The sequence below is a fragment of the Opisthocomus hoazin genome, chromosome 7, assembly GCF_030867145.1.
Source record: "Opisthocomus hoazin isolate bOpiHoa1 chromosome 7, bOpiHoa1.hap1, whole genome shotgun sequence".
Taxonomy (NCBI): Eukaryota; Metazoa; Chordata; class Aves; order Opisthocomiformes; family Opisthocomidae; genus Opisthocomus; species Opisthocomus hoazin.
In genome coordinates, this window is record NC_134420.1 from 60,437,485 (window position 1) to 60,462,943 (window position 25,459).

The following is a 25,459-nucleotide window of genomic DNA, read 5'->3' on the forward strand; positions in this document are numbered from 1 at the left end:
AGGGAACACACGCAGGTAAGACATGAATGCAACATGGGTGAAAAAATCTGTTGTAGCTACCACAGAGAACCAAAGTACTGAGGACATTGCAACAGCCCAGGTTAGCAAATGCAAGCACAAGCCCTCCAAGGATGCTCATGGATGATCATTTCCATTGCTGACACTCAGACATCAGGCCAGCCACTGACTCCTCAGTAGCACACCGCTTACAGGTACCTCAAAGTCAGCTCCCATGTCTGGGACATCATCTGACTCAAGGCTGAGCAGGACTGGAGGTTGCCGGTGATGGGGAAGATCGAGCCAGCCCAACCACCCTGCCCTGGAGCCTGCCCCTCTCATCCCAGGGGAATGGCAGGTACCACAGGGACCTGCTTGTTGTCATCTCCTCTCATGCATCACTCGGAGTCCAAGCTTGAAGGAATTGCCCTCACCTCCCAAAGGACGTGGGGAACCTCTGCTACATCATGAGATGACTCTGCTTTGCAGTTCCCAGGGCTGGGGAGTTTGACCAGCCTGCTACCACTTCAAGCCAACATACATGTCACACCTTCCCTTGCAATGGCCAGGGCCTTGTAGATCAGAACTAACCGCCTGGGACTGTGTTTCCTGGATATTGGGTAAAACACTGCAGACCACAGAGCAAATCTGTAATTCACCATCTGCATGACGCACCACTGACTAAACGGTGCACAGACTGAAATTACAAGTGTCTTTTGATTCTGTGTCTTGACCATGCACTGGTGTCCAGGATGCACTAGAAACGCCAAACTGCCTCATTTATGGAGGTACGTCAGGGCCACGGAGAGCTGGAGCGATGCCTACGTGCAAACTGTGTGACAGGGAGGGATGCGCTGAGGAACTTCCCCAAAGAGCTGCACAGGCAACGACGATGAAACCCTGAACGGATGTGACAGCTTTGGAGCTGACACCAGTTGTCCATCACTCACCCGCGTGGAGCCTGTGCGGGCACAAGGAGGAATGATTTCTCACAAACTCATGCCTGCTGTCAAAAAGAAAGGCTGCAGAGAAAGTCAGGTATGTCTAACTGTCCACTTTCTGGGAGGTGCCCAAGACATTCAAAGATATCTGCATCAATTTGTGATCGTTACCTTTCGTCACAAAAACAATATATCATGTCAAGGTACAAACCAAAGGGATTTAGGTAGGAATAAGCAGATAAATGGCTACATAAATATTCCAGACAATGTGGATTCGGAGCCAGAGCTGGTTTTGTTTTTTCTCTATCATCTTCCCGCAAAGCATCCAGAACAGAGCCAGGGTGACAGAGGAAGGTGAGTGCCACGCAGCACCCGGGGCCCTCATAAAGGCCAGGTGCCACCTCTTCCTTGAGGAAGGAGGGAAGGCAGGCACAAGTGGCCGGGAAGGGCTCCGGCAGGCAGCACCGTCTGCCGCCAGCCCTCACGCAGCCCCGGTGAGCTGCGGGGCCGATGCTCAGGCAGAGAAGTCTCCTGCCAGCTCCCAGCCCAGGCCCAGCTCCTCTGCAGAAAGCTGCCGGCTGTATCGTGTGAAACTGTGTGTAGCGGTGCTCCTCGGGGCAACCAGCACAGACCGAATGAGCGTCCCTCACCTGGAACCGAGCTGGGGATTAAAAGCCTGCACACAAGGGAAGCAAAGAAAAACCCCCAAAATCGTAAGGCACCGGCACTGCCAGACAACATCTCCAGGCCCGTATCTCTCTGCTCTCCTTACAATGTCTCCTGACTTTATATATGGGGCACAAAGTTAGAAAAGTGGACATTCAGCCACAGCCTTCCATTTCATTTGCATGGTTTTGTTCCTTTTTTTTTTAGCTGAACGGTCTCCATTCATCCTGCAGGTCAGCAGGGGTAGAGAGGGGCTCTGTTTTACACTGGAGTTTTATTTATGAAAACTTTCTTAAATTATTATTAGCCCCTTTTTTACAGCTCTGAGAGGCACACTAAGCCTACAGAATGACTTTTACCCAAGCAGGCAGCCAGTGTGCAACTGGTCCTACAGTGCCCGCAGCTCTGCTGACCAGTGCCCTGGACACAGAGCAGAAGATGTGGGGTGGCAGGGAGGTCCCCAGCCGTGCTGCCATCAGGCTTTTGCTCACGTTCACAACATCTGCAGCCCACTGACAGCAGGACTCCCTGACGGCATCTACGCTTTTCCTGCAATCTGGAAAACGATGTCACCAAGCAAATGTAGCGTCTCAGGCAGCGAGGCAAACATCTGGCAGACAATTATCTGGCAGGGCTTGGCCTCCTCAGCCATGCCTGGCACACCAGGGCAGGAGGAGCCCTGGCACAGCAGCACAGCATCCATCTTCCTCAAGAGGCTTTAATGGAGATTCTTCTGATGTTTGAGAAGAAGCAACGCGGGCAAATCTTATGAAACATAAACCTCACTTGTGATACAGAAAAACCTGCAGCTAATGTCCTAAGAATTCAATCGCTAAAGCAATTGCCACCATGCACTGCCAGACGCTTGGCAAACCATCTTTCGCCTCAGCCATGACCAGCTTTTTGACAGCAGGCATACAGGGCAGTTACAAAGAAGGAGCTGCAGGTGTAACGAGTCACCCTTGCTTTAAAAGATGAACAACAGCGACCACCAGTTAACTGAAAAACCTATGCTGGGAAGTTGATGATCCAAACTCAGGGAAAGATCAATGTTTCCAGGGGCTCCCCATACTCCCAACAGCTGCAGGTTTCATCTGCACGCTTGCACCAACGGTTTCAGGGTGATTTCTCAGCTGGGAGAGCTCCCCCGTAACCTTCGTGTGCCCCCCTCCAGCCATGCCCACTTTCGGGAAACCCACGGCTCTGTCTGTATAGGTAAGGAAACGTCTCTTACGTTTTGCAGGGCGTCTTGATACTGCGGCAGTGACGAGAGCTGTGACTCGGAATGGTACGGGGACAACCCCTTCCTCAGGGTCCTCAGGTCCCCCGTGCTGGACTGCTGCAAAGACAGTGACAGAAAACAGGACAGTCCGTATTAATGACAAGAAGGAAAGCTGTGCCCCTCCTGCTGCAGTGGCTTTTCCCATGACTGCTTCTGTCCCACGACCTCTTCCCATTACTTCTCCCTGCAACAGCAGTGACAATGAACATTGCAACAAAATGCTTTTTTCCATGCCCACACCTGCAGAAAACATTTGCAAGCAGGTGGAGGTGAACCACTCAAGGCCTGCCCCATTAAGTGGTACGGCAAAAAGGCATTTTTATTTTACCTAAGTTCCTACATGCTCATTAAAAACATTATTAAGATGCAAATGAAAAAAGTATTTTTAAGACTTCGGATTAAAACAAAATCAGCAAAAGAAATCCACCAGGACACATTTCCAGGACTTCTCTTTTTAAAGCAGCATAGGCTATTCCAATCACCTGCATGTGGAAAGCAAAGAGAGTTTGTAAACAGTGCTACTGTGATTCACCTAGAGCTTGCAAGATGCGCGTGACAGGAACAGTTTCTTATTTGGTTATAAATTTGCATGCACCCACAAGTCTTAAACAAAGTCAAATAAATAAAGGTAGTCTGTATGACCCTAGAAACCAGATAACTGCAATCAACAGTCTGTGCTCAAAGGGAGAAGCAGCACGGGGTGTCGAGAGTATTGAATAATCCTCCTGCCTCCCACCTGGAGTCCTGTGTCCAGCTCTGGAGCCCCCAGCACAGGGCAGACATGGAGCTGTTGGAGCGGAGCCAGAGGAGGCCACAAAAATGATCCGAGGGCTTGGAGCACCTCTCCTGCGAGGAAAGGCTGAGAGAGTTGGGGCTGTTCAGCCTGGAGAAGAGAAGGCTGTGGGGAGACCTTACTGCAGCCTTTCCCCACTAAAGGGGGCTTACAAAAAAGATGGAGACAGACTTTTTAGCAGGGCCTGTTGCAATAGGACAAGGGGTAATGGTTTTAAAGTGAAAGAGGGTAGATTCAGACTGGATATAAGGAAGAAATTCTTCACTATGTGGGTGGTGAGGCACCGGAAGAGGTTGCCCAGAGAATCTGTGGATGCCCATCCCTGGAAGTGTTCAAGGCCAGCTTGGATGGGGCTTTGAGCAACCTGGTCTAGTGCAAGGTGTCCCTGCCCATGGCAGGGGGGGTTGGAACTGGATGATCTTTCAGGTCCCTTCCAACCCAAACCCATTCTATGATTCCATGTTATTAGTTCTCTCTCTCTGTGATTCTGAAACAGGATGGTCCAGGAATAAGGACAGTTTCTCATTTATAACAGCACACCCATAAAAAGCTAATATGCAAGTAGCCAAAATCAAAAGTCTGGGAGAAGATTGTATCTTTTTATTACCAATAAACATCCTCATTAACTTTTCATATTTTTAAAAGCATCAAGCAGTACACTGTCCTCTATTTTAAAGCTATAAAATCATGACCTTTTAGATTTTTATGCTCCATTAAGACTTCTGACTTGCATTTGCTGCAGAAATGATGTTTTCTACTTCAAAAGAACCAAAGAAAAGCCACTGGTGCAATAAAATTTAACAGGAAATCACATAAATCAGCTCAATTGTATATAAAAACCCCTCAGCAACCCCGAAGGCCTGACCATAATCAAGACTTTGGGGACTGTGGCCGTGCACAGATCTCTGGAAATACAGAAAGTTCTTTTCCATTTCTTGCTCCCATTTAGCAGAGAAGAATCAGAGCGGATACGTCGCTTTCTGTCAGTGTCAGAAACATTTTCTCGTAGCTATATGGCCTGTTTTAGGACATGTTCAGCTTTGGTTTTATTTCAAAATGTTGTTTTCTTAGGTTAAAGCATCTAGTGTGACCCAGTGCTTTCACAACCATACTGGCACACTCACCCTATCAACTTTCTTTTTACAAGCTGCGAAGAGAGGGGCAGTTTTCAAGAAAGCCATCATGAGAAATGGATGCTAGTCCTGTATCACCCAATCTGCTGGGAACTGTTGTGGCTCACATGGAGTCAAGTGATACAGAATGACTGCAGCACATTGGATGTCCGGGATTCCCTTGAATTTACAAGGTGGCATCAGAGAAGACCATGGCCTATATTTCTTTCGCATTTCACAATACAGAGTCAGAGACAGAAAGATCTGAAGGATCTAAAAAGTGACAGCTGCAGAACTGAGTTTCCTCCACCACGTCTGGGAGGTATGTACTTTCCAAGGAAGGTTAGCAGGTCACAAAGCAAGATGATGAGAAGACTCTTGGTTTACTGGCATTGCCGCAGGCATGGGATGTGTAGGGATCTCTTGGTGGTTAGCCTGAAAGGATTTTACCCTAGATGGTTACGCTTTCAACCGTCCTGCTGTGTGCAATCTCTTCTTCACTGCTGTATGTGCACAGGGTGACAGCAGCCTCCTGGAGAGGTCTCAACACTCTGCTACCCAGTCCTTTAGTTTGTCAGCTCAGGAGCTCATGAACCCTTCCCTGACATCTGTGACAAATGGGAACTTGTCACAGGCAAGGGAAACGCAGAATAAAACAGCAGAGTGAAAATGTGGGGTTATAGCTTTGTGCTGGAGACCCCAGAGGCCACAGATCTCCTCAAAGGCCCTGCTCCACAAGGACATGCACTGCCTTGCCAGTCTTTAGAGGCCCTGGATGTTTCAGACTTTTGGAAACCACACTGACACCTGCAAGATGCCACATGCCTATGGGGCACCACGAGTGTAGAAACAGGCACAAGAAAGAGACATTTGGTGGACACTGCCTCCCAGAAACTTCTACTCTTGCCCCCAGATCTGAATTGGCTGGTCTACACTAGACATGGCACGTGTTTCATCAGACTACAGTTTGTCCTCATAGAAAGTCAAAACCCTTCGCCCACCAAAGGAAGCAAGGCAACCAGACCTAAGTCTAGTCAACATACAACATCACACTGCTGTGGCTAAAAATATGCTAGTTTAAATTGATTTAATTGAACTGCCCTATGCTCCCGCCTGGAGCAAGAGTCTGCAATAGTTTCAATTTGGCTTAAATTGGTTGAAACTGTGTTGGTAAATACACAGATACAGTCAAAACTCTGCTTTAACAAGTGTTTATAATGGATTAGTTCTATGGCTTTTCTTAAGCAAATCCCATTTAAGACAGCGCACTTGTGTGTGACAAAACTATTGTTAGGTTGTTTCAGTGACTGCTGATTATGAATCTGACCTAACGCATTCAATTTGATGGAAAGATTCCCACTGAGTTCAATGAACATCAAAACTAGTTCTTGATTAAAGAAAGGAAAAAGGAAAAAGGGAAAAGGTAAAAGGTAAAAGGGAAAGGGAAAGGGAAAGGGAAAGGGAAAGGGAAAGGGAAAGGGGAAGGGACGAAAGGACAACTAAGAAACAAAAATGCTGAACAGAGATCTATCCAGAAGAGGAATGAGGTGTTTGGGGCACGGCAGGGGTTGGTAGAGCAAGAAGAATCTTCATCTGCCATTATTTATAACGCTACTGTGTTGGAGATGGCCAAAGCCTGACTTTTTCCTACCGCTGTCAGCCGTAAAGCCAGTCCATGTCACAAGCACTCACTCGATGAAATTTTCCTTCTATATTTTCTAGAATTTATTTCAGAATGTATCTTCCTCTAATTATTTTTACAGCAGCCTACCAATCACATTTCTGCACTATTTATTTTCCTTGCAGTAAATGCAAACGTGCATTTCTTCACCATAGAAGGAAAACTGCTTTTTTCTTCCTTTTTTAAATTGAAACAGTGCAGTGACACGTATTCATCAGACCAGACCACCCTAAACATTTATGCATTCATCGGGCTTTCCTATCAGTGTTAGAGCTAACCAGGAAAAGAAAGTGAATCCCTCATTAAAAGGCAATATGACTAATGATGCATCAGAATGAGTAGCCATTACACCACTTAAACCTAAATTAAAAATCCTGGTATTTGCATTGTCAATTCACTCACAAAATAAAATCTCTTACTACCTTACCCAATTTTCATTACTGAGATGTAACTGGATCCCAAATTGCTTTTCTAGTCAGAATGGCATTTTAAAAGTACAATCCCCAACCATCTCTATTCGTCATCATTGTTGGAGATTATCTCAATTAATGAGCAACATGTCTATAATAAATTACCCTTCAGGTAAAACCACTGCACTTTTCTGGAGTTTCAAGGAATTTAGCAGCAAAATCATTTTCATCTGGACTAAAACTCCATGGGAGAGTGCTGTTTCCATTGAACTTTTATCGGGAATGTTTTCTAAGCTGAGGAGCAGAGAGAGAGGGAGGGATGCAGAAAAGGAGACGGAGAGAGAGCTGAGGAGACTCAGTCAGTCTTTACTCAACCTGATCAAATTTACAATTTGCATAAGCTGAAACGCATGTGTCCCCAGCAAACGCCAACAACTGGCCATTGACTACTCTGGAGTAGCTCTTGCTTTTTTACCGTGAATTTTTTCAAACACTAGTTTCATCCAAATGTAAAAAAACAAAAAAGGCGGGGGGGGGGGGGGGGGGGGGGGGAGGAAATCGAGAAAAAAGAAAGCCCCTCCTGACTTTCACACTGGTACAAAAGTGCAAGACCTCCCCTAGGTCTAACTCAGCACCACTCCACATGGTGTTGCCTCCCTTCACTGGCCGACGAGTCTGGGGACGAGCCTGCAGAGCCAACACCTTCGCCTTCAGCGCGAACCTGTGCTACAGCCTGTCAGTGCCGACAGCTCCACAGTCACAACAGCTGTGGGCAGCAGCTAGCTCCTCAGACACCATAACTCTTCATTATCTGGAAATAATGACACGACATTTATTGCTAAATTTTTCACCGAGACAGAACTTGAAGCGACCCCAGAAGATAATGCTCTTGGACCAAAGCCCGAGATCTTTATCAGCCCTGGTACGAGCGAAATGGACCTAGAGATGCCCCTCCTGGCAGTGAAGGGAGTTTTGCCTACTCATATCCGTGAGAAAAGAACAGGACCAACAAATCAAGTTTCCAGTAAAAATGGTCTGCAAACTCAACTTTGTCTAGGAAACAGAAGCAATTTAATTATTAACATGGATCGCAAGTGGTAAGTATTTTCCATGAAAAATAATGTATCATTTTAAATTCTTTAGATAGAAATGAAAGCCTTGGTGCTTCCCAAAGCCTAAGATTACATTTTTAAAAAAAATCAGCAAACACTTGTTCCTATCCAAGCTTTCTATCCTTCTAGCAGGGAGAAGAAATGGTGGCCTCTGACTTTTTGACCTGATGTGCTGAGTGATTCAATTTGAAAATAACACAAATAACACAAGAAGATGGATGGTGTTTGTAGTATTTTAAGGTCAAAGTACTAAGAAGAAACATTTATTCTCCTTTCCGTTTTTGTCCAGTAAAGTCAGATCAGTGCAGTGGCCATGTTGAACCAACTGTGAAGATAAAGTGCTGAAAACTTACAGACAAGTTAGACAAATTATTTTTTCTGTTACCCTTCAGTGTTACTTCTGCTGAGAGAAAAAAGAAGACAAGGCTTTAATTCCAAGGCACTCTGATGTAAGAAAATGGACCATTCTTAACAGAAATTAAATACAGAAAGACAGAAACCTACTTGACAGATGTTTCTCAGCATTTATGAAGGAGATTAGCAAAAAACCCAGAACAATTTCAGTCAGAACTATGCACTGAAGTGACCGAGGAAAAGTAAAAAGCGACACTGTCGGCTTCCAGTAATTCATGAATTAGCATTTTAAGCAAGGTTGTTACATAAGTAGCCTTTAATTGAAAACACTAATTTCTCCTTTCACATAAGTTGTAACAGCTGAAGGTGGAACAGAGGTTAAAAAAAAAAAAATCATAAATGATCAGTTTGACCCTGTGCCCTGCAGAAATATTAAAGCTTTTACAAAGTGTCACCACTTCCCTCCTCCCCGTGGGCTCCGGGGTCACCCTGGAGCAATTCGGGTGTCTACACACGGACATCCCGTGCCTGAGGGTACCCAAGGCACACATGGAGGCTTGGCAGATGTGATGAAGAGCTTCTAGAGACCCACATCCCTCTGGTACCTGGTAGGAGCCAGGAGGGATGGCCCTGCCAGGTAGCAGAGGACCACATCTGAGCACCTGAGATGCTGCTCTTGTCACTTCTTTGTGACTTCATTTGTAACCTCCTGCATTGTGAAAGCTTCCTCGGCCATGTGCTGTTTTAAAAAAAAAAAAAAAAAAGGCACCAATTTGAAGGCCGGGAGTCCTTTTTGTTTACCTCTGGGGGGTCCCTTCATGAAGGGATGGAAAAATGTGTCCGGAATGAAGAGAATCAAGCATACGTGAGTCACCAACAGCAGGCTTCCCAGAGGACTGTCAGTTCAGAGGCTTTATAATAATCAGCTTCATTTTCCTACAACACAGGCTAAGCTCAACAGACAGCAGACTACACACCACACCATTTCAATTTATTAATATTATATCTGCTATTCAACATAACATTTGAAGAAATTCTGTATCTTAACATGAAATGCAACTAGATGGAAAGGAATACTGTGACAAACTCCGTATTGGCAATAGAAGACACCCTTCTTGACACCAGTTCAGAAGACTTTCTTTGGACAAATGTATATGCCACATCATCACCCAGCCCTCAGAAAGACAAGCAATTTCCTTTTTTTAGTGGCTACTCCACCCTTTTACAAAATACAGGATTTCCTTTAGTTGTCATTCAAATATCAGGGTGAATCTGATCCTTAGCAACAGGGCAAGGGCATCCCATCTTGACCATGTGAGCTCACAAGGATTTGGGCTTATGATTTGGGTAACTCTCTATGTGAGAAAAAGTCTAAACGAAAAAAATGTCATTCTTACTTCATATTCTAGTTTTACCCCACAAATCTTAGATGTTCGATGGAAAACTCTGCTGAGACCTTGGCTTTTGATTATATACATTTGTGAAGAGAAAAAGGAGGAAGGTTTTATTTCAGTCCACTGGGTCAGGCTACGCTCATCTTTATGGACTCTTGTACTGCCCATTACCTCAATTATTTGCCTGTCACTGTAATATAAATTCTTAAACCTACCAGCAACAATTTTCTAAACCATAATTGTCCCAGTAATTGAAACTGCCTCAATTTTGACACTCAACAACCCATTGTTTGCAACTGGGTAATTAAATGGGAGGTTTAGCTCAAAATAATTTCCTGTTATTTCCTGCAGCAATTTAGCTAAAAGGACCAACTTCTCTTCAGGTGGGTAAATGGCTTTGATTCGAAGTTGGTCAAAACTCAGATGTTACTAACCAATGTCTTTTGCACAAGTACAGAAGGGAAATAAAAAATAATTACGGGCATATTCACTACATTCAGACAATTAAAAAATGGAAATTGCTAACATTACCATGTGATAAAACAAGGAAACAGAGCCCCAAACAACCAGCAGCAATACTAAAAGGCAGCCCCCAGACCCAAAAAGCTGTTTGTGGATGCATTAACTCTCTCTACCTTACTGAAATTTCGTGGCAAGCTGTTGCAGTCAGCCAGCTACAAGGGAACAGAGAACATTACACATTTGGAAACTTAACAGAAAAAAAAGTTATTTTACTGTCTTGGAAAAAACCTCTACCTTTACCACAGATGACCAAAATAAGTTGGTCTTACCTGCAGCACTTGACAAGATAATATTACTGTTTGAACTTCAAACTCTTTTCCCGTATTAATGAATGAAGTCTTGTGAAACCCATGATTATCTGCACGAACATTAACATCTTGCCATCCCCATTCAGAGCATGGTGACCCCACACACAGCTGATTAAAGCTTGATCACCTTACTGTTATTCACAACTACGGATATTTTACCGTACCCACAGAGTTCAACGGCAGTATCAAAACACACCACTGTGTAAGAACGACCTGGCCCAAGGTATCCTTAGTAAGTCCAGCAGAGCAGCAATATTTTGCTGAGGTAAGGCAAAGCAGAGGCACGACTCAAATAACGCGAGGGAGATGCTGCCAAGCGCCTGCCCCGCGCAGCTCTCACACGGGCACCGGGGAACAGCTCCGGTTTCTCCTGACCTCAGCACCACCCGCGAGTGGCCCGTCCCGGCGGCCCTGCGGCCCTGCGCCCCGGCGAACACCCCCTCTCAAACGACCTTGCACAAAGATTTCCTCCTTATCTCATTGATCCGCCTTTTAGGGTCTCATGCACCAGGAAGTTGCGGGATGGGCAATTTCACTGTGTGAAGCTAGCAAATAATTGAATTAAGGTTCAGTAATTGCAGTTATCACTACTAGACATATTCAAGCAAAAATAAGCTCAGCAAAGCACATATCTGACTTTAAGTATATGTGAAGAGTCCCATTAGCTTCAATAGCATTTATCAGGCAAGCTGGAAATTACATGCACGAGAGTGCAGTAAAAAATCAACGTATTTGATTTTGAAAGAGCTCTGCAAATAAGAAAAAAAATCAAGGGATGAGATTAAAACTATTTAACATACTCCATGTCATGTAATAATGTGAGTGTTCTGTAACAGGAGAGATTAAATTCCTTTACACTGGTTCATATCCCTGTTGTACTTGCAGCACATCCAGGGATCATTCCTTAGACTGGTGACAAAGGCTTTACAGAATCACAGAATCACAGAATAGTAGGGGTTGGAAGGGACCTCTGTGGGTCATCTAGTCCAACCCTCCTGCCGAAGCAGGGTCACCTACAGTAGGCTGCACAGGATCTTGTCCAGGCGGGTCTTGAATATCTCCAGAGAAGGAGACTCCACCACCTCCCTGGGCAGCCTGTTCCAGTGCTCCGTCACCCTCAGAGGGAAGAAGTTCTTCCTCATGTTCAGACGGAACTTCCTGTGCCTCAGTTTGTGCCCATTGCCCCTTGTCCTGTCACTGGGCACCATTGAAAAGAGCTTGGCCCCATCCTCCTGACACCCACCCTTCAGATATTTGTAGGCATTTATAAGGTCCCCTCGCAGCCTTCTCTTCTTCAGGCTGAACAAGCCCAGTTCCCTCAACCTCTCCTCGTAGGGGAGATGCTCCAGTCCTCTCACCATCCTTGTAGCCCTCTGCTGGACTCTCTCCAGTAGCTCTTCATCTGTCTTGAACTGGGGAGCCCAGAACTGGACACAGTACTCCAGATGAGGCCTCACCAGGGCAGTGTAGAGGGGAAGGAGAACCTCCCTCGTCCTGCTGGCCACACTCTTCTTGATGCACCCCAGGATCCCATTGGCTTTCTTGGCAGCCAGGGCACACTGCTGGCTCATGGTTAACCTGTCGTCCACCAGGACACCCAGGTCCCTCTCCGCAGAGCTGCTCTCCAGCAGGTCCACCCCAAGCCTGTACTGGTGCATGGGGTTGTTCCTCCCCAGGTGCAGGACCCTGCACTTGCCCTTGTTGAAGCATAGTCCTTTAGAGGACTATGGTCTGCCAAGACAGCCACTCTCCCAATTCCCCCTCCAGTATTCAGCCAGCAGGTCACAGGCACAACCTCAGCCAGTTTCATCAGCAAAGCCATCTTCAGTTGTTCAGGTGGAACTGGAAACGGTACCACCTTCTGAATGAGGTGCACAGCCCTCGTCCAGCAGCAGCACAGGAGCTGTAAGGACACTCTAGGACGCTGTGCCATGGCTGGATCTCAGCCATTCACAAACACAATGCAGGAACGAGCACCCCCACTTCTGCCTACGCTCCGACCCGACCCTCACATCATGAACTGCATTCATACAAGCTGGAGGGGCAAAGCAGCAGATTTGATCTGGTTGCAATGGTGACAACTGGAATTCTCTATTGTCAGGGGAGCTAACACTTTGGGAAAGGCTTAATAAATAGCAGGAGACAGTCAGTAAGAAGCTTAGCAGATTTTGCCATGTAAAACCACTCTTGGAAAAATATTTTTATTAGTATCTCAGTGGGGTACAGGCAATAAAAACAGTGCAAGTTTCAAACCTCTCTATTCCCTGTAGCAACTGAGGTGGGGAACTTTAGTACACTGTTAATATTCAAGAGTGACTGTATTTTTTTCCAGTTGTTTTAGATCAGCAGAGAAAGATCAACCCCATAACTCACACGAGACTCGGATAATCAGCTCAAACCAAATCGCAGTATATAATTACAATCAGATAACTGGCAGGTTTTGCTCGAGAGAGAATACAGACTGGTGCAGGTAGGATTCAAGCATCATGGCCTACAACCCAAACAGAAACACAGCTCAATAGTTAACAAAGCCAAATGGAGCCATAACCATTGACATTTGGTGTAGCCCTTGACTGGTCTGTGGCTTGTATGCAATGAGTTTAGGAATCTCAGACTAATGAAGCCCACCTGTGGCTCATTAGCACCAAAATCAGTCTCTTCATTAGGGATGTCAATGGAGAAGCTAAGGAATGCTGCCCCAGTTCCACCAGGCAAGTAGACTTAAAGTCACCGGACCATCCCCTGGAGTCATCTTTCATTTTCTTCTGTCAACTGCGCTCCAGGCAATGAGGCCAAAGGGAGCCACCACACCTCCTCCCAGAAGCTCATGGCACTCCCCATATCCCGCAAAGCGAGGGAGCTGGGAGTGAGGAAGGCAAAGACCTCAATCCCCTTCCCATCAATCAGAAAATGTCCCTTGCAGGCTTTAACTAACTCCGGGGCCAAGCTGGCCAAGGGCTCTGCTGGCCTCCTCTTCCTTCTTCCGAACAGTGCTCAGGACAGGATGGACACTCAAGCCCCTCTCTTCTGGAGGATCCCTCGAATGTTCAAAGCTCTCTGCTGAACCAGGACTTGAATCGTCAGGAAGAATCTGTTACAGCCAGTCTTAATTTTTATGAGATAGTTTGCATATTCTTTAAAAGTCTCCTACAAATATTTACATTTGCATTTTTGGCTTCATGAAAAGCAAAACAAAATGAACGTTTTTGTCACAAACTTACAGTTTTGGGTAAAGCCTCATTTTTTTCCAAAAGCAATGAATGATTAACCTCCTTCCCGTACTTTCCCAAGTTGTTTTCAGATATTCAGACACTGAATTTTTCTTGACCTGGTCTTGAATTTGGCATTGAACTTATTGCAAAAATCTGGCTTTAAGCCTGTGCAGCTATAGCTTAGCTTCCCCTCGAAACACTTTTCAGTCCTTCTCAGGTGGGCTGACCACGGAGAACCTGTGTACTTTGAAACTCTCCACATGTTACAAAGACACAAAATGCTGCTTCTTCATAGCTCAATCTAACTGCAGTTGCAAGCTTCTTCCCTGACCCTGTCCTCATATACAGAAAAAAGTGGAATCTAGTGAAATTATTACAAAGCTGGTTAAGCACAGGATATGACTAAACCCACATTTCACAGCTGGAGGTTAAACTGAGCCTCATTAAACCCAATGTTCTTGCTTACCCACAACAGAAACAGACGGAGCATGGCAGAGCTCTGTGTGTGTGCGTCTCCCTCACACTCACACTCTCACACAGAAATTCAGCTCTAGCCCTTCAAAAATGTGAAATTGCAAGAAATTATATGATTGTCTCATATTCCTAAGATTCAATAAACACTGTATGTTTCTGTCTATCTGTTATTCAACTTCTGGATTCAGAACTTCTTGAATTATATTTCCTGGGTTGGGGGGGAACTCTGTGTGTGCCAGGTGACATTCTTGCAAAATCCCTTTATTCCACAGGTGACAATCCCCAGAACACACAGTACACCATCCAGCTTTCATTACAAGTTGCAAAGGCTCATTTCTGTCATTGACCCTGCTTTTTAGACGTGCTCCTACCCATGAATGTGAGGTGAATGCCAAGAGAATATTTACTTTGGTAGGTAGCAGCCCAAGACCCTTATGTTCAAAGTCTCCATTGTCTTAAAGGGCTTGAAAGTATTTTGGATACAAGTCTGAGACATCTTTGCACTACTTATTAAAACTTGTGTGTCTTTTTTTTTTTTTTTTGGGGGGGGGGTGGAATTGTATTCAGTAAATGCATATTGTTTACTTACATCTCAGGTTCACTTATTTCACAGCAAATTGGCCATACCCGTCTTGTCACTTTAATTCATAAAAGAAGGAGGTGAAATGAAAACACTTGGACATAAATTGGTTTTGCACGCTATGTTTTCTTGAAGCTCCTGCTGCCGCAGCTAAGGCAGCTACATTTGGGGGATTCTGTTAACATTTTTTGCATTTAGGCATGTAAGCAATGCAATGCCATTGGAGACCTAAATCAAAGTTTGGAGAGTGGTCTCACGAAAGGTCTCATGAGAGAAGGTATCGTAAGAGAAGGTCTCAGGAAAATCTGATTCTGCGTGAGATGTACCCCAAAATGCATGGAGGCCTGTAGAAAGTCTCACCGTTGAAAGAAATATTTGGATGAGGCCCCATATATGCATCTCCTTTTTGATTAGTTAAAATTAATATGCAGCTAAACATTTAAATGGTGCATAAGAATGGTAATACAGTAACCTAGGGCATGTCCCAGCATTCTGAATTTAAATGGAGACCAAATGCACTGGAAAGCTTTCATGTCTGAGTTGCTCTCTATTACAAAAAAATCCAATTTCCCTCATGAGACCTTAAATTAAAGCAATTATACTTATCCTTCTCACACACAAACAGTAGGTAGACTCTGAGGAAATAATACAGGTTTGTAATTTTGTTCCACTCATGGTGAGCATGTGCACACACAAGCCATGGCCTCACAACACAACTCTGGAGCCGCAGTTCAAGGAGAGGCCCAAACTTTAAGACCCTACAGCAACTCTGAGAGCAGAGAGGCAACTCCACAAGCAGGAACTCTTTGTTAATGGCAGACTTGGCACAAAGGTGACTGATAATAATACAACAGAGGAAACTGCGCTCTGACTCTCCTGGAGCCAGCCAGCACACTGTGGGCCATTTCTTTTTCTCCTCTGTCCTCTGCTCTTCAGGAAGAGATCAAGCTCTCCGCTGAACTGCATTTACAACTTCGTTCTTTGCAGTACTAATGATTCTCAGGCTCTCTTCCATTCTGGGCTCCAGCGTTTTCCCCCTCCTTTTCAGAACAATATGCCAGAAACTGCCTGCTGAGTGCATGTTTGTGCCAAGTTCACATTTGCCTAAGAAGAACTGAGGCAGCCTGTAGACGTCCTTAACATGGAAGCTCCTAGCTCAAAAACCTCAGCTCTGTTTTAATAGCGGTGTTTACAGGCATTGTTGACTATCATTTTACTATCTGTACAGCTGCAGTCTTCTTCTAATTCAGGCTAAGCACAGAGCTTCTTAAAAATAAGACTTAGCACAGTTTTCAAGCCGTTCCAGGGATGCTCTAAAGATCTTCCATGGATACTCTAAATCCCAGTCCACTAGCGGGCAGATACTGAAATGCTGTGAAGTGCTGGTAATACTGAAGTCTATTTGGACATTTTAATTAAATACTCTGATGTTCCTCATAAATCTCAAGGGCTGTCTGCTCCCTAGAGAAGAATTCTCTGTAGTTCTGCTCTGCACCAGAGGACCTGAAATATTCCCTGAAAGATGCACCAAGAACTCATTGTCAACTGTCCAGTTACTCAGAGTCTTGCCTGGCCAATACACCTGCTCCGTTTAAAGCTGGGCTTTTTGAAACAACAATGTGCAGTGTGCCCTGGACATCTTTGAGTAGAAGAATGCCTCTGGCATTCCTGTTATGAAGGGAAAAGCCAGACACAGCTCAGCAGAGACTACAAACCAAGAGAAGATCCAACAGCCAGCCCATGGTGCACAGGATTTAGTTACGAGGAGAGAGAACGGAGTGATGAGTCCACAAAGCCCATGAGCTTCAGTTTTAGTCAGAAGTGCCCAGTCCTTGCCATTGTACAGAATGAGCTGAAAATATAAAATAATGTGAAAGAATGGCCAGAAATTTGTCACTCTTATGATATTTAAAATGTATGCATTCTTCATAAAACTAATCAGCATTGTCTTTTGGAGCTCCCAAAGCTCATAAACATGGGTTTTTCTAATCCTGAGGGGAAAAGCTATAATTACAAATTCGTTTTTCGTTTAAGCGCAGTGTGAGGTGGCTTAAGGGATCTATTTTCTACTTGGACACTTCCAACTCAGAAGAATGGAAAGCAAATGTTGTGTCCCATCTCAGGGGCTGTATCTTAGTAAAATAGAAGGTGCCCTCATCTACCCAACCAGACACTGTGAAAGAGAGGTTAACACCAGCTCTCCTGGGCACTCCCCATAATGACACGGAGGAAAAACAGAACTTCTCCCACATGATGTTGCATAGATTGATTGCATGCACACAGCAGAACCTAGAGCACTTCTTCCCTAGAGAATCTGAGACTATAAAAGTGATGACTGCGAAGCTCTCCAAAGCCAACACCCAACATTCCTCTGAGCTTACGTTCACCTTCTTTACACCTCAACTAAAACTTCCAGAAACCAGCTACACTTGTGAGGAAGGCTGACACAGTCAACCCCAGGACACCGAGGTCCCCACCAGCTCTGCGGGGTCTTTGCCACTGCGGTTACACCACAGACACCCACCAGCACCGGCGAACAGGCATCAAGTGGCCTTTTCTGGTAGTGGCGTTCACTACAGCATCTCCCCAGCCAATATAAACCAGGGAAACAAAAGCTGTGTGTTGTCAGAATCACTGTCAGGGGTTTTGCCAGCACAACGCTGCCATCCAAGAGCATGACTTTCTAGTTAGCATGGCCATGCCAGCAAAATATTACAGTGTAAATCTGAGTCAAAGACAGGCATAAAACTGGAGTCATTTCTCCTCAGAGAAAGGAGAATGGGAAGTGCGATGATTACTGATGGGTTAGCAATGTCAGAAGCAGCTCATCTCCCAACTGGAAATACACATCTCCTTCCCTAGAAAGCAAAAGAAGTCAAAACCAAAAAAAATCCATATATGGTTATCATAAATAACATCCACTTCTCCATTTTCTTTCCTCCCACTGCAAAACGTGGCTCATGAGATGGTACTTCTTGATCTCCCAAGGGGAGGAAAAGTTCTCGCCATTAATCTGTTCAAATGAGTCACCAGAAAAAGAGAAGTGTGAATCCCAGCACGCCTGCACTGGAGATAACATGTACAGTGCAGAGCGGCCACCTTGACCCAGGCTGGAGAGGTCTGGCCTCTCCCACTGAAATTTTTCTTCCACAGTGCTTACAGAGAAAGGAGATGTCGCGAAGCAGGAGAAAAAAATGCAGGCTGGGGACCCCTGCACCAACTGAATTCCATGCCTAAAGATGGTACAAAGACACCTCCCCTCAGCACAGCTTCACACCTCAGATACTGAAGACGACAAAGCCACAAAGCTCGCTCAGGATGCTCCAGCTAGCAAAGGGGCATTCTGTTACCAGCCACCGTAATATAAATCCTCCCGTAAAGCTTGCAACATCATTTGCAGCACTGGCCTTCTTGGGTTTCTCTGGATGAAGCACTATTTGAGCTCTATGCTTAGCACTTGGAGAGAAGCCAGGAAGACTTCCATAACCAGCACTGATTTGTTAATCCCTGAATGCATAGGTACTGTTTGTTACTTAGGACGTCAGGTTTCATCGCTCCTCAGCATGCTGGTGATAGAACTGCTTGACACCAGACTGCAAATATTATTGCAATGTCAGTACTCCCAGGGAGAAAGCCAAGCTGAGTTAAAATGTGACCTAGGTGTTGACAAGCCAGTTCGGCATTGCAGACTTCAAACGGCCAGGATCACCTGGCAACTTCAAAAACAGAAGAAAGTTTGCCAGGATCCTTTTTGACTAGAGTCTTATCCCAAGATCTGCATGGCAACAGCTAAACACTGTCCAATCAGATGAAGCAAGTAAGAACACAGTAAGTGGATTATACTTTTCTAGGAAAGTGCTGGGAGCAACATGTACATACACCTGTGAGTTTGTGCCTATACAGATTTTCCTTATCTTTCTCACTGAAAGAGAAAAAAACCAAACCTCGGTTTGTAGCATGACAGATCTGGAGGTGATGCAGCTCAGTATCCCCAGGGAGATCACCCAGACCACGACAGCTTCAACATCTCTCTTGTTGCCCTGAGGAGAGCTGTCTCCCTACTTAGGATAAAAAGAGGTATTTCCCAAGCATGATCTAAAATAGGTCGGATTCTGGTCTTTTTGGAGGGCCTTTAAGACATCGCACAGGGGCTACAGAGGACATCACAGCCAGGCTGGCACTGCTGCCTGCTGCTGGTACCTTCTCCAGAGCACAGCGCTATTTTAAGATCATTTCCTTCCCTCCTGGACTCAAACTTCTGTAGTGACACAGCCTGAAAGGTGAGGACACCTGAGGACAGTTGTGTGCGTCCTTCCCACCCAGGACAGCATGAAGGTGATGGGCTGACACGTGGGGCTGCTTCAGGCTCACACGCCCCGACACTGACCGGGCTTCATCCTCCCCACGCAATAAGCCCAGGCAGCTATTCAGCCTCTGTTAATTTACCAGCCATTAATTACCAACCACTTTTTTTTGACCTCAAAAAGTGGATCCGACAGAGTAATGTGCTCAGCTGTGGCAGGACGAAGCTGGGCCAAGGGCACATCGAGCCTGTCCCCGAATCCATGTGCATCCCAACTGCCCACGCACAGCCCATCTGCTTATCAATAGCTCCAATTAAAGAGCCTCGGGGTTTCAACCGCCACCAGCTCGCTCACGGGTTGGGAGAAAGACAGAGGGAGTTAAAATTAAATTAGCAATTGATTAGTACATGAAGCCACTCGGTAGCAGTTGAGCTGAGCACCCTTTTGGGGTTTTAATTCTTTGGTGCCCTGTGAGTTTTGTTTCATGGACAGCAATGTCAATGAGTACACTGGAAATTCGGGGTAATCTTTAAAAAAAGCTCACAGTCAGGTCGAATTGTGTATTTCAGTAAAAAGAAGGTTTGACAAAATTATTTTATTGAAATTTCAGTAAGCATAGAACCTTTTCTTTTTTCCTAAAAAGACAGGGATGTTTTAGAAACATGTGATCCTGAAGCAGACTATTTTCAGACTTAGTGAAATGCAAACAACAGCACAACATAACCTGGCAAAAAGATATTTTTTAGAAAAAAAAAAATTAGGAGGGTTTTTTTTTATTTCCAGTCCTTACAATTGGAAAGAATCTGGAACAAAATGCCTGTGAAACTCGGTGCTTGAAGTCCGAAGCAAAGTATAGAAAAATCTTTTAAAATGAACACACAACAGTGAACAGATACAAAGAACAAGAGAAAAAGGGTAATTCTTCTGATGGTTTAAACAGACAGTGCTCCAGTGAACTCAGCAAAGCTGCCCCTGTTTATACCAAGTGCTGTGTTTTACGGGGAATTCAGGGGACATACCAGACAGAATGACTGTTTTCTTCCCGCTGCTTGACATTGCTCTATCCAGATAGGTAGGCATCAGGAGTGATCAAAAGCCCTGTGGCACGTGGAGTAGGCTTTGAAGGGCAGAAGCAAGCAAAAAGTGCCACTTTGGAGAGGTCTGTTTGGTTTCAGCCAAGATCTCAAATAAAAGCTGGGAGCCAGCACTGCACAAAACTATTCCCAAGGCTGTCCTCTGACTACAGCCTCCTCTTTCAACAAGATAAAAGTCAATGTAAATGGGCAAGCAAGACAAAATCCTGCAGCAAGGGCACAGGCAGCGCCGGACCCTTGCGACGTCCTTGAGAGCAGCGGTGGATCAAGGTGTTCTGCAGGGAGGCGTTGATGCGTCTCCGAAACACACACAGACAGTAACAGAGGGTTTACTATTTTTTTTCTCTTTTTTTTTCCTTTAGCAAAAGGACACCAAATTCTGTCAGTGGGGAGTTGATATTAAAAGACTGTTATGCTCCCCCCAGGTAGGATGTCCAGTGAAAGCCCTTGTGCATTCAAGTAGGGAGTCAGACACAAGTATACGGGAGCAGGAGAACCAAGCCACATTAACATCTCTTAGGCAACAAAAAACCTACCTGGGAAAGAAGCTTGTTGTCATCCTCCAGCAGTTTCACTTTTGTTTCAAGTTGCCTGATATAGTTGGAAGACGAATCTTTAGGAAAAGAGAAAAAATAAGTTTCAGCTTCTTGTGTTACAGGCAAGTACTGTCAGACAGCGATACGTTTTCCCACTCCATGGGAGGCAAATTTGGGAAAGACTTCATGAATAAAACCCCAAGTGCATAGGCTGAGGACAGGATTCTGCCAAAAGATTTTTTCACTACAAAGCTGAGATTCAGCAACAGCAGTATCTTCTGTGAATCCGTATCAGTGCTGCCGGGGGGTGGAGGGTAAGGGCTGTGTACAGAAGGAAAGTGAAGTTGAAATATTGTGTTTTGTAATTCTATAAAAGTAATTTCCTAGCTTTGAGAGCCATTTTCATTCATCTAAAATGCACCAAAACACTCTACACCAGAACAAGATGTTTCCTTTTAGGCTTGAATAAACAACCCCTCCACACACGTGCCTTTTTCTTCTTTTCTTTCAAAAACAACTCACAAAAACAAGCTGCTGGCACAGCTCTGCAAGGAGGTCACTGCCACCACTCCCAGTGCTGTGGAAGGGGCAGAAGTGTGCACAGCGAGGCCACGGAGCCGCAGCGTGCCCACAGCCTGACGGACACCACACGTGCCTGCCCGGGGCATCTGGCTTGCTAGTGGCAGCACGTGACACGAAACAGAAAAATACCAGGACAATAAACCACAGAATACCCTCACACAAAATGGTAATATTCAACCTGAAGGAATGTAATGGCCAGTTTAGCATTGCAGTAAGACAGCCACACCAGATAGGCTGACCTGGAGTAGAAGATAACTTGCAGGAGAGCTCTGTGGGTGGCTTCCCGCTCTCCAAAACATCTGGGGTTTGTTTTGGAACATGCTTTGAAGAAACACATTCGCAAATTTCACAGGGAAGAAAATAAAGGAGTCTGGGAAAACCTCTTCTCCATTTTCATTACAGCTTAGCAGCTTGCAATAGTTCCTTCCACCCACCTGGATGTTTGCAAAATCTCTCCTCCACCTGTAATTTCAGTAGCAGAGGCTGTGAGTTACAGCAGGAGGAAAAGAGTTGTGCAGCTTAAGCATGAGAAAAAAACCCAAACATTTTCCACACTGCTAAAAGGGCTCTGCAAAATGAAATTCTATTTTATCTCATTTCATTTATTATGGGATGACTGCAAAAGCCACTATTCAACCACGAGAGCTCTCGCCAAGCATGAATTGGTGAGGAACCGGGCATTAACGCAACCGTGCGGATGCTGGTCGGTGCGTGGCTCCGATGGCCAGCACCTCTCAGGACCAGCCCCACCACGGCGAGCCAGCACCACCGGCCACCCCTCTGCACACGCGAACACTCGCCCGTGCACACGCGCAAGGTTGAGGCTGGCTCTGCGCTAAACAGCTTATCCTCGCCTTCGCCAGCGCTGCCGAACGCGCTGGGCACAAGCCTGAATGCTGCTTCTTCGCCACTCCAGGGGCAGTTTAGCAGAAGAGCCAGCACGCCAGTTACAGCTAATCACTGGGAGTGCTTTGACCATTCAAGAGAAAAATTGGAATATGCTTGAAAAAGTGCTGCCATAGACAAGTGCCAAGCCGCATATAAAGGAACAGCAGGACGGATCAGAGTCAAGTGCCCATCTACAGCACAAACACTCTCAGAGGAAACATGCTCACTTTCTTGTTTGGACGGTGCTTTGTCCAAACCCAGGAAATCCAAACAAGCACCCAGGAAAAAGATTAAGACGACACCGTAGGAAGCTATATAATTTCAGTGAACAGTTTAAGTGGTGGTAAGGTTCACAGCAATATCACCTTCAGCGGCAGGGACCACAAACTCTCTCTGCCCAACAAAAGCCACAAGTGGGAAGAGTGTCCAGTCAGAGAAGCAGAGGGCAAACCAAGTAGGTTATAGGATCAATCCCCAGCACCTTCCCTGTGAAGGCCTCCTGCCAACAGTACGTGAATTTAGTCATGCATATCAAAAGGTGGCGAGTATACTGCTGCAGAAGATTGATGCTAAGGTCAGCAAGATTTCAGCATCAGCTTGAACAGCTTGCTGAATTAGTAATGAAACTCTCCTCCAGCGGGGTGAGAGGGGAGGCTGAGATTCTGAAATACGAAGCCAGGAGGACCATGGACCCTTTGGTCTGACCTCCTCTGTGCCCCAGGCCACCACACTTTATTAGTTTACCCCTAAATTCAATCCAGTAACACCCGTTTGGCTGAACAGTTCCCAGAACAGTCTCCAGCTCTGTCTGAAGACTACCAGAGACTCCACCGTTTCCACTCGTGTGCTGGATACAACAGCCTCCATCAGTAAATCTGGTCAGACAAGCATCCTGCTCTGAGATTTGCTAGAACTATTCAAACACCACTGTTCAACCCCAAACCATGTCCAATGTCTGACTTGCCATAAAACACCCCATGGCAATATAAAATATATGGAGAAAAAAAGCAAAAAAGCAAATGAGCTGTTCTGTCAGCAGAAGATGCTCCATCTCAGGCAAAGGCTGAGAAACAGTGCTCAGAGCCATCACCACCCTCGCTGTGCCCTCAGAGATGAATCACCTCCATCTTCTGGACCTGCCTGTGTTGAGGTAGTTGCCAGATGAGCCATTTGCATCTTGATGTCAGGTTTAAAAATATCTCCTCTCATGACAGCAGGCAGTAACACTGCCGGGCTGAGCGGCGAAACTTCAGGCTGGGTCCCTCCCACATCAGATCAAGAAACACATTCCCAGCATTTTTCTGCCTCTGACCTTCCCCTTATCAGCGAGTTTCCCTCCCCTTCTGCCTCCCCCAGAGCCATGGGGCAAGGACGGCCCCACCGAACCACCCAGGAGAGGCAGCGGAGCTGGATCATGGCTCAGACCCCCTCATCCCCTTCACTGGAAATTAAACGAATGGTCCTCATTGCCTCATCAAAGCCTGCTGCCCGCTGTGAGGAATGCTCCACCTTCACCAGCACTAAGGCACTCTCCTCGGTGGCACGAGCAGCCCCCAGACCTGGGTGCGGGGTGTATCCCCAGCACACCCGCCCGCCCACCACCTCATGGCACTGACTTTGAGTCCCCCCATGCCTGCTGGAGCCTGGCCGGTGGCCTGACACCTTCACACCCTGGCTGGACAACCACGCCGGCTGGCTCTGCAGAAGTGTGGCACAGGGAAGGGAGGTGCAATATCAGGGAAGCAGACAAGGGTGGAGGTCAAGGACACGTGGTCAAGCATAAGCTTTTTGGGAGGATGCTCTGACACTTGGTGCCACCTGGGATGCCAGTGGGGCCACCGTCCTCCTCCAGTTACTCCCTGGGGCCGCCAGCACCAGCTGCATGAGCAGTGGGTGCCTTAGTGGACCAGATGGCACCAGCGGGAAGGAACTTCCCATTGGAACATCTCACCTCCCACCCAATACTCACCCTGTCGCAGCCACCACACTTGGTGCAGAAGAGGAGGTCGGGGAGAGAGCCGGGATCCTGCCCTGCCAGGCTGCCACCCGCAGCAGCAAAACAGATGAAAACCATAACCACCATCAGCCATCAGTCACTTGTACAATGTAAATGCGTCAAGCTAAACTGTTTGCAGAGCCGCAAAACCTGAAGTCCTGTTTCTTTACAAAGCCTCTGAAAAACTAATTGGATGTAGCTCCGCACATTATCTCCACGAGAGGTAGAAGAGTCACATTCCAGCCTGGGAAGGAGCATTACTGTTATTATCCATCCCCCTCAAGATTTACTGCCTTAAAAAAATACTCCATCTGGAACAGGGTGTAATTCAACTTGGATGTAATCTAGTTGAGTAACTTTTCTCCACATAGATAAACCACTTAATACTCATTACAGCTAAATTGAGGCAAGACAAATCACTCTACCTTGTTTTAACTCAATGGCCTCTGAAAGAGCAAGGAACCGCCTGGCTCCTGAAGCTTTTTGAAAACATAAATTAGAAACTGTTTTAACAATCAAAACAATCTTTCAGCCTGCAGAGCACAGAACAGTGTCATTTTAAAAGATACTTGGAGACACTGGAGCCTTTCCGATTCTCATCTGAGATATCAGAGGAATCTGTCAGAGGGGTAAATATGATGAATTATAAATTTATCCGACAGTAGCAAAAGAAATGTTTTTATTTCCTTGTACGTCACTTCTCCAAACCTCGAACGCACAGAGCAGAGGTTTGCATGGTAGCTACATGGTTGGGATCGAGACACGTTTATTTAAAATCTTTTCATAGTAAGGCCTTACCACTTAAAAACATAAGAAAAAAAACGCAGTGCCTTTACTTAGGGCCTTTCACAGCAGAGATGCAAGAAAAGGTTAATGTAGGTGTCCGTGAGATGAGGAAGCTGCCCTGAGCCCTCTGGCGGGACTCACTCACAGTGGGACAATTCGAAACAACCCAGCACAAGCAGGCTTGAGCCAACAGGGGTGCCTTAGTCCTCTTCCACGGCATCCCACTGGCGTTTGATTTGTCTTCTCAACGTCTGCTGCAAAGAGGGGGTTAGGCAGTGTCCGGCTGGGGTGCGGGCTGCCAGGTCGGGACCGTGGTGCCTGGCTCCAGCCCTGTCCCTGCGTGCACCACAGAGGTGCCCCGCAGCCCGGGCCACCCGTGCCCTCCCGCTGCATTCTCTCCCCTGCAGCTACTTTTACTAAGCATGATTTAAGACG

The 25,459-nt window shown here is 46.0% G+C and overlaps 1 protein-coding gene across 2 annotated transcripts in view; it reads right to left on the reverse strand.

The window, feature by feature from the left end:
• The window catches only part of CCDC85C (coiled-coil domain containing 85C), a 119,474-nt gene that overhangs the window by 27,863 nt on the left and 66,152 nt on the right, over positions 1-25,459 (reverse strand). The window contains exons 3-4 of one of the 2 annotated variants that reach the window (XM_075426428.1): positions 20,773-20,849; positions 2,839-2,943 (exon numbers count right to left, since the gene is read on the reverse strand). In XM_075426428.1, the coding sequence (XP_075282543.1) occupies positions 2,839-2,943; positions 20,773-20,849 (182 nt within the window). Of the gene's footprint in view, positions 1-2,838; positions 2,944-15,954; positions 16,691-20,772; positions 20,850-25,459 lie in introns of those variants that run through there. The other variant, XM_075426429.1, reaches the window with a different exon arrangement.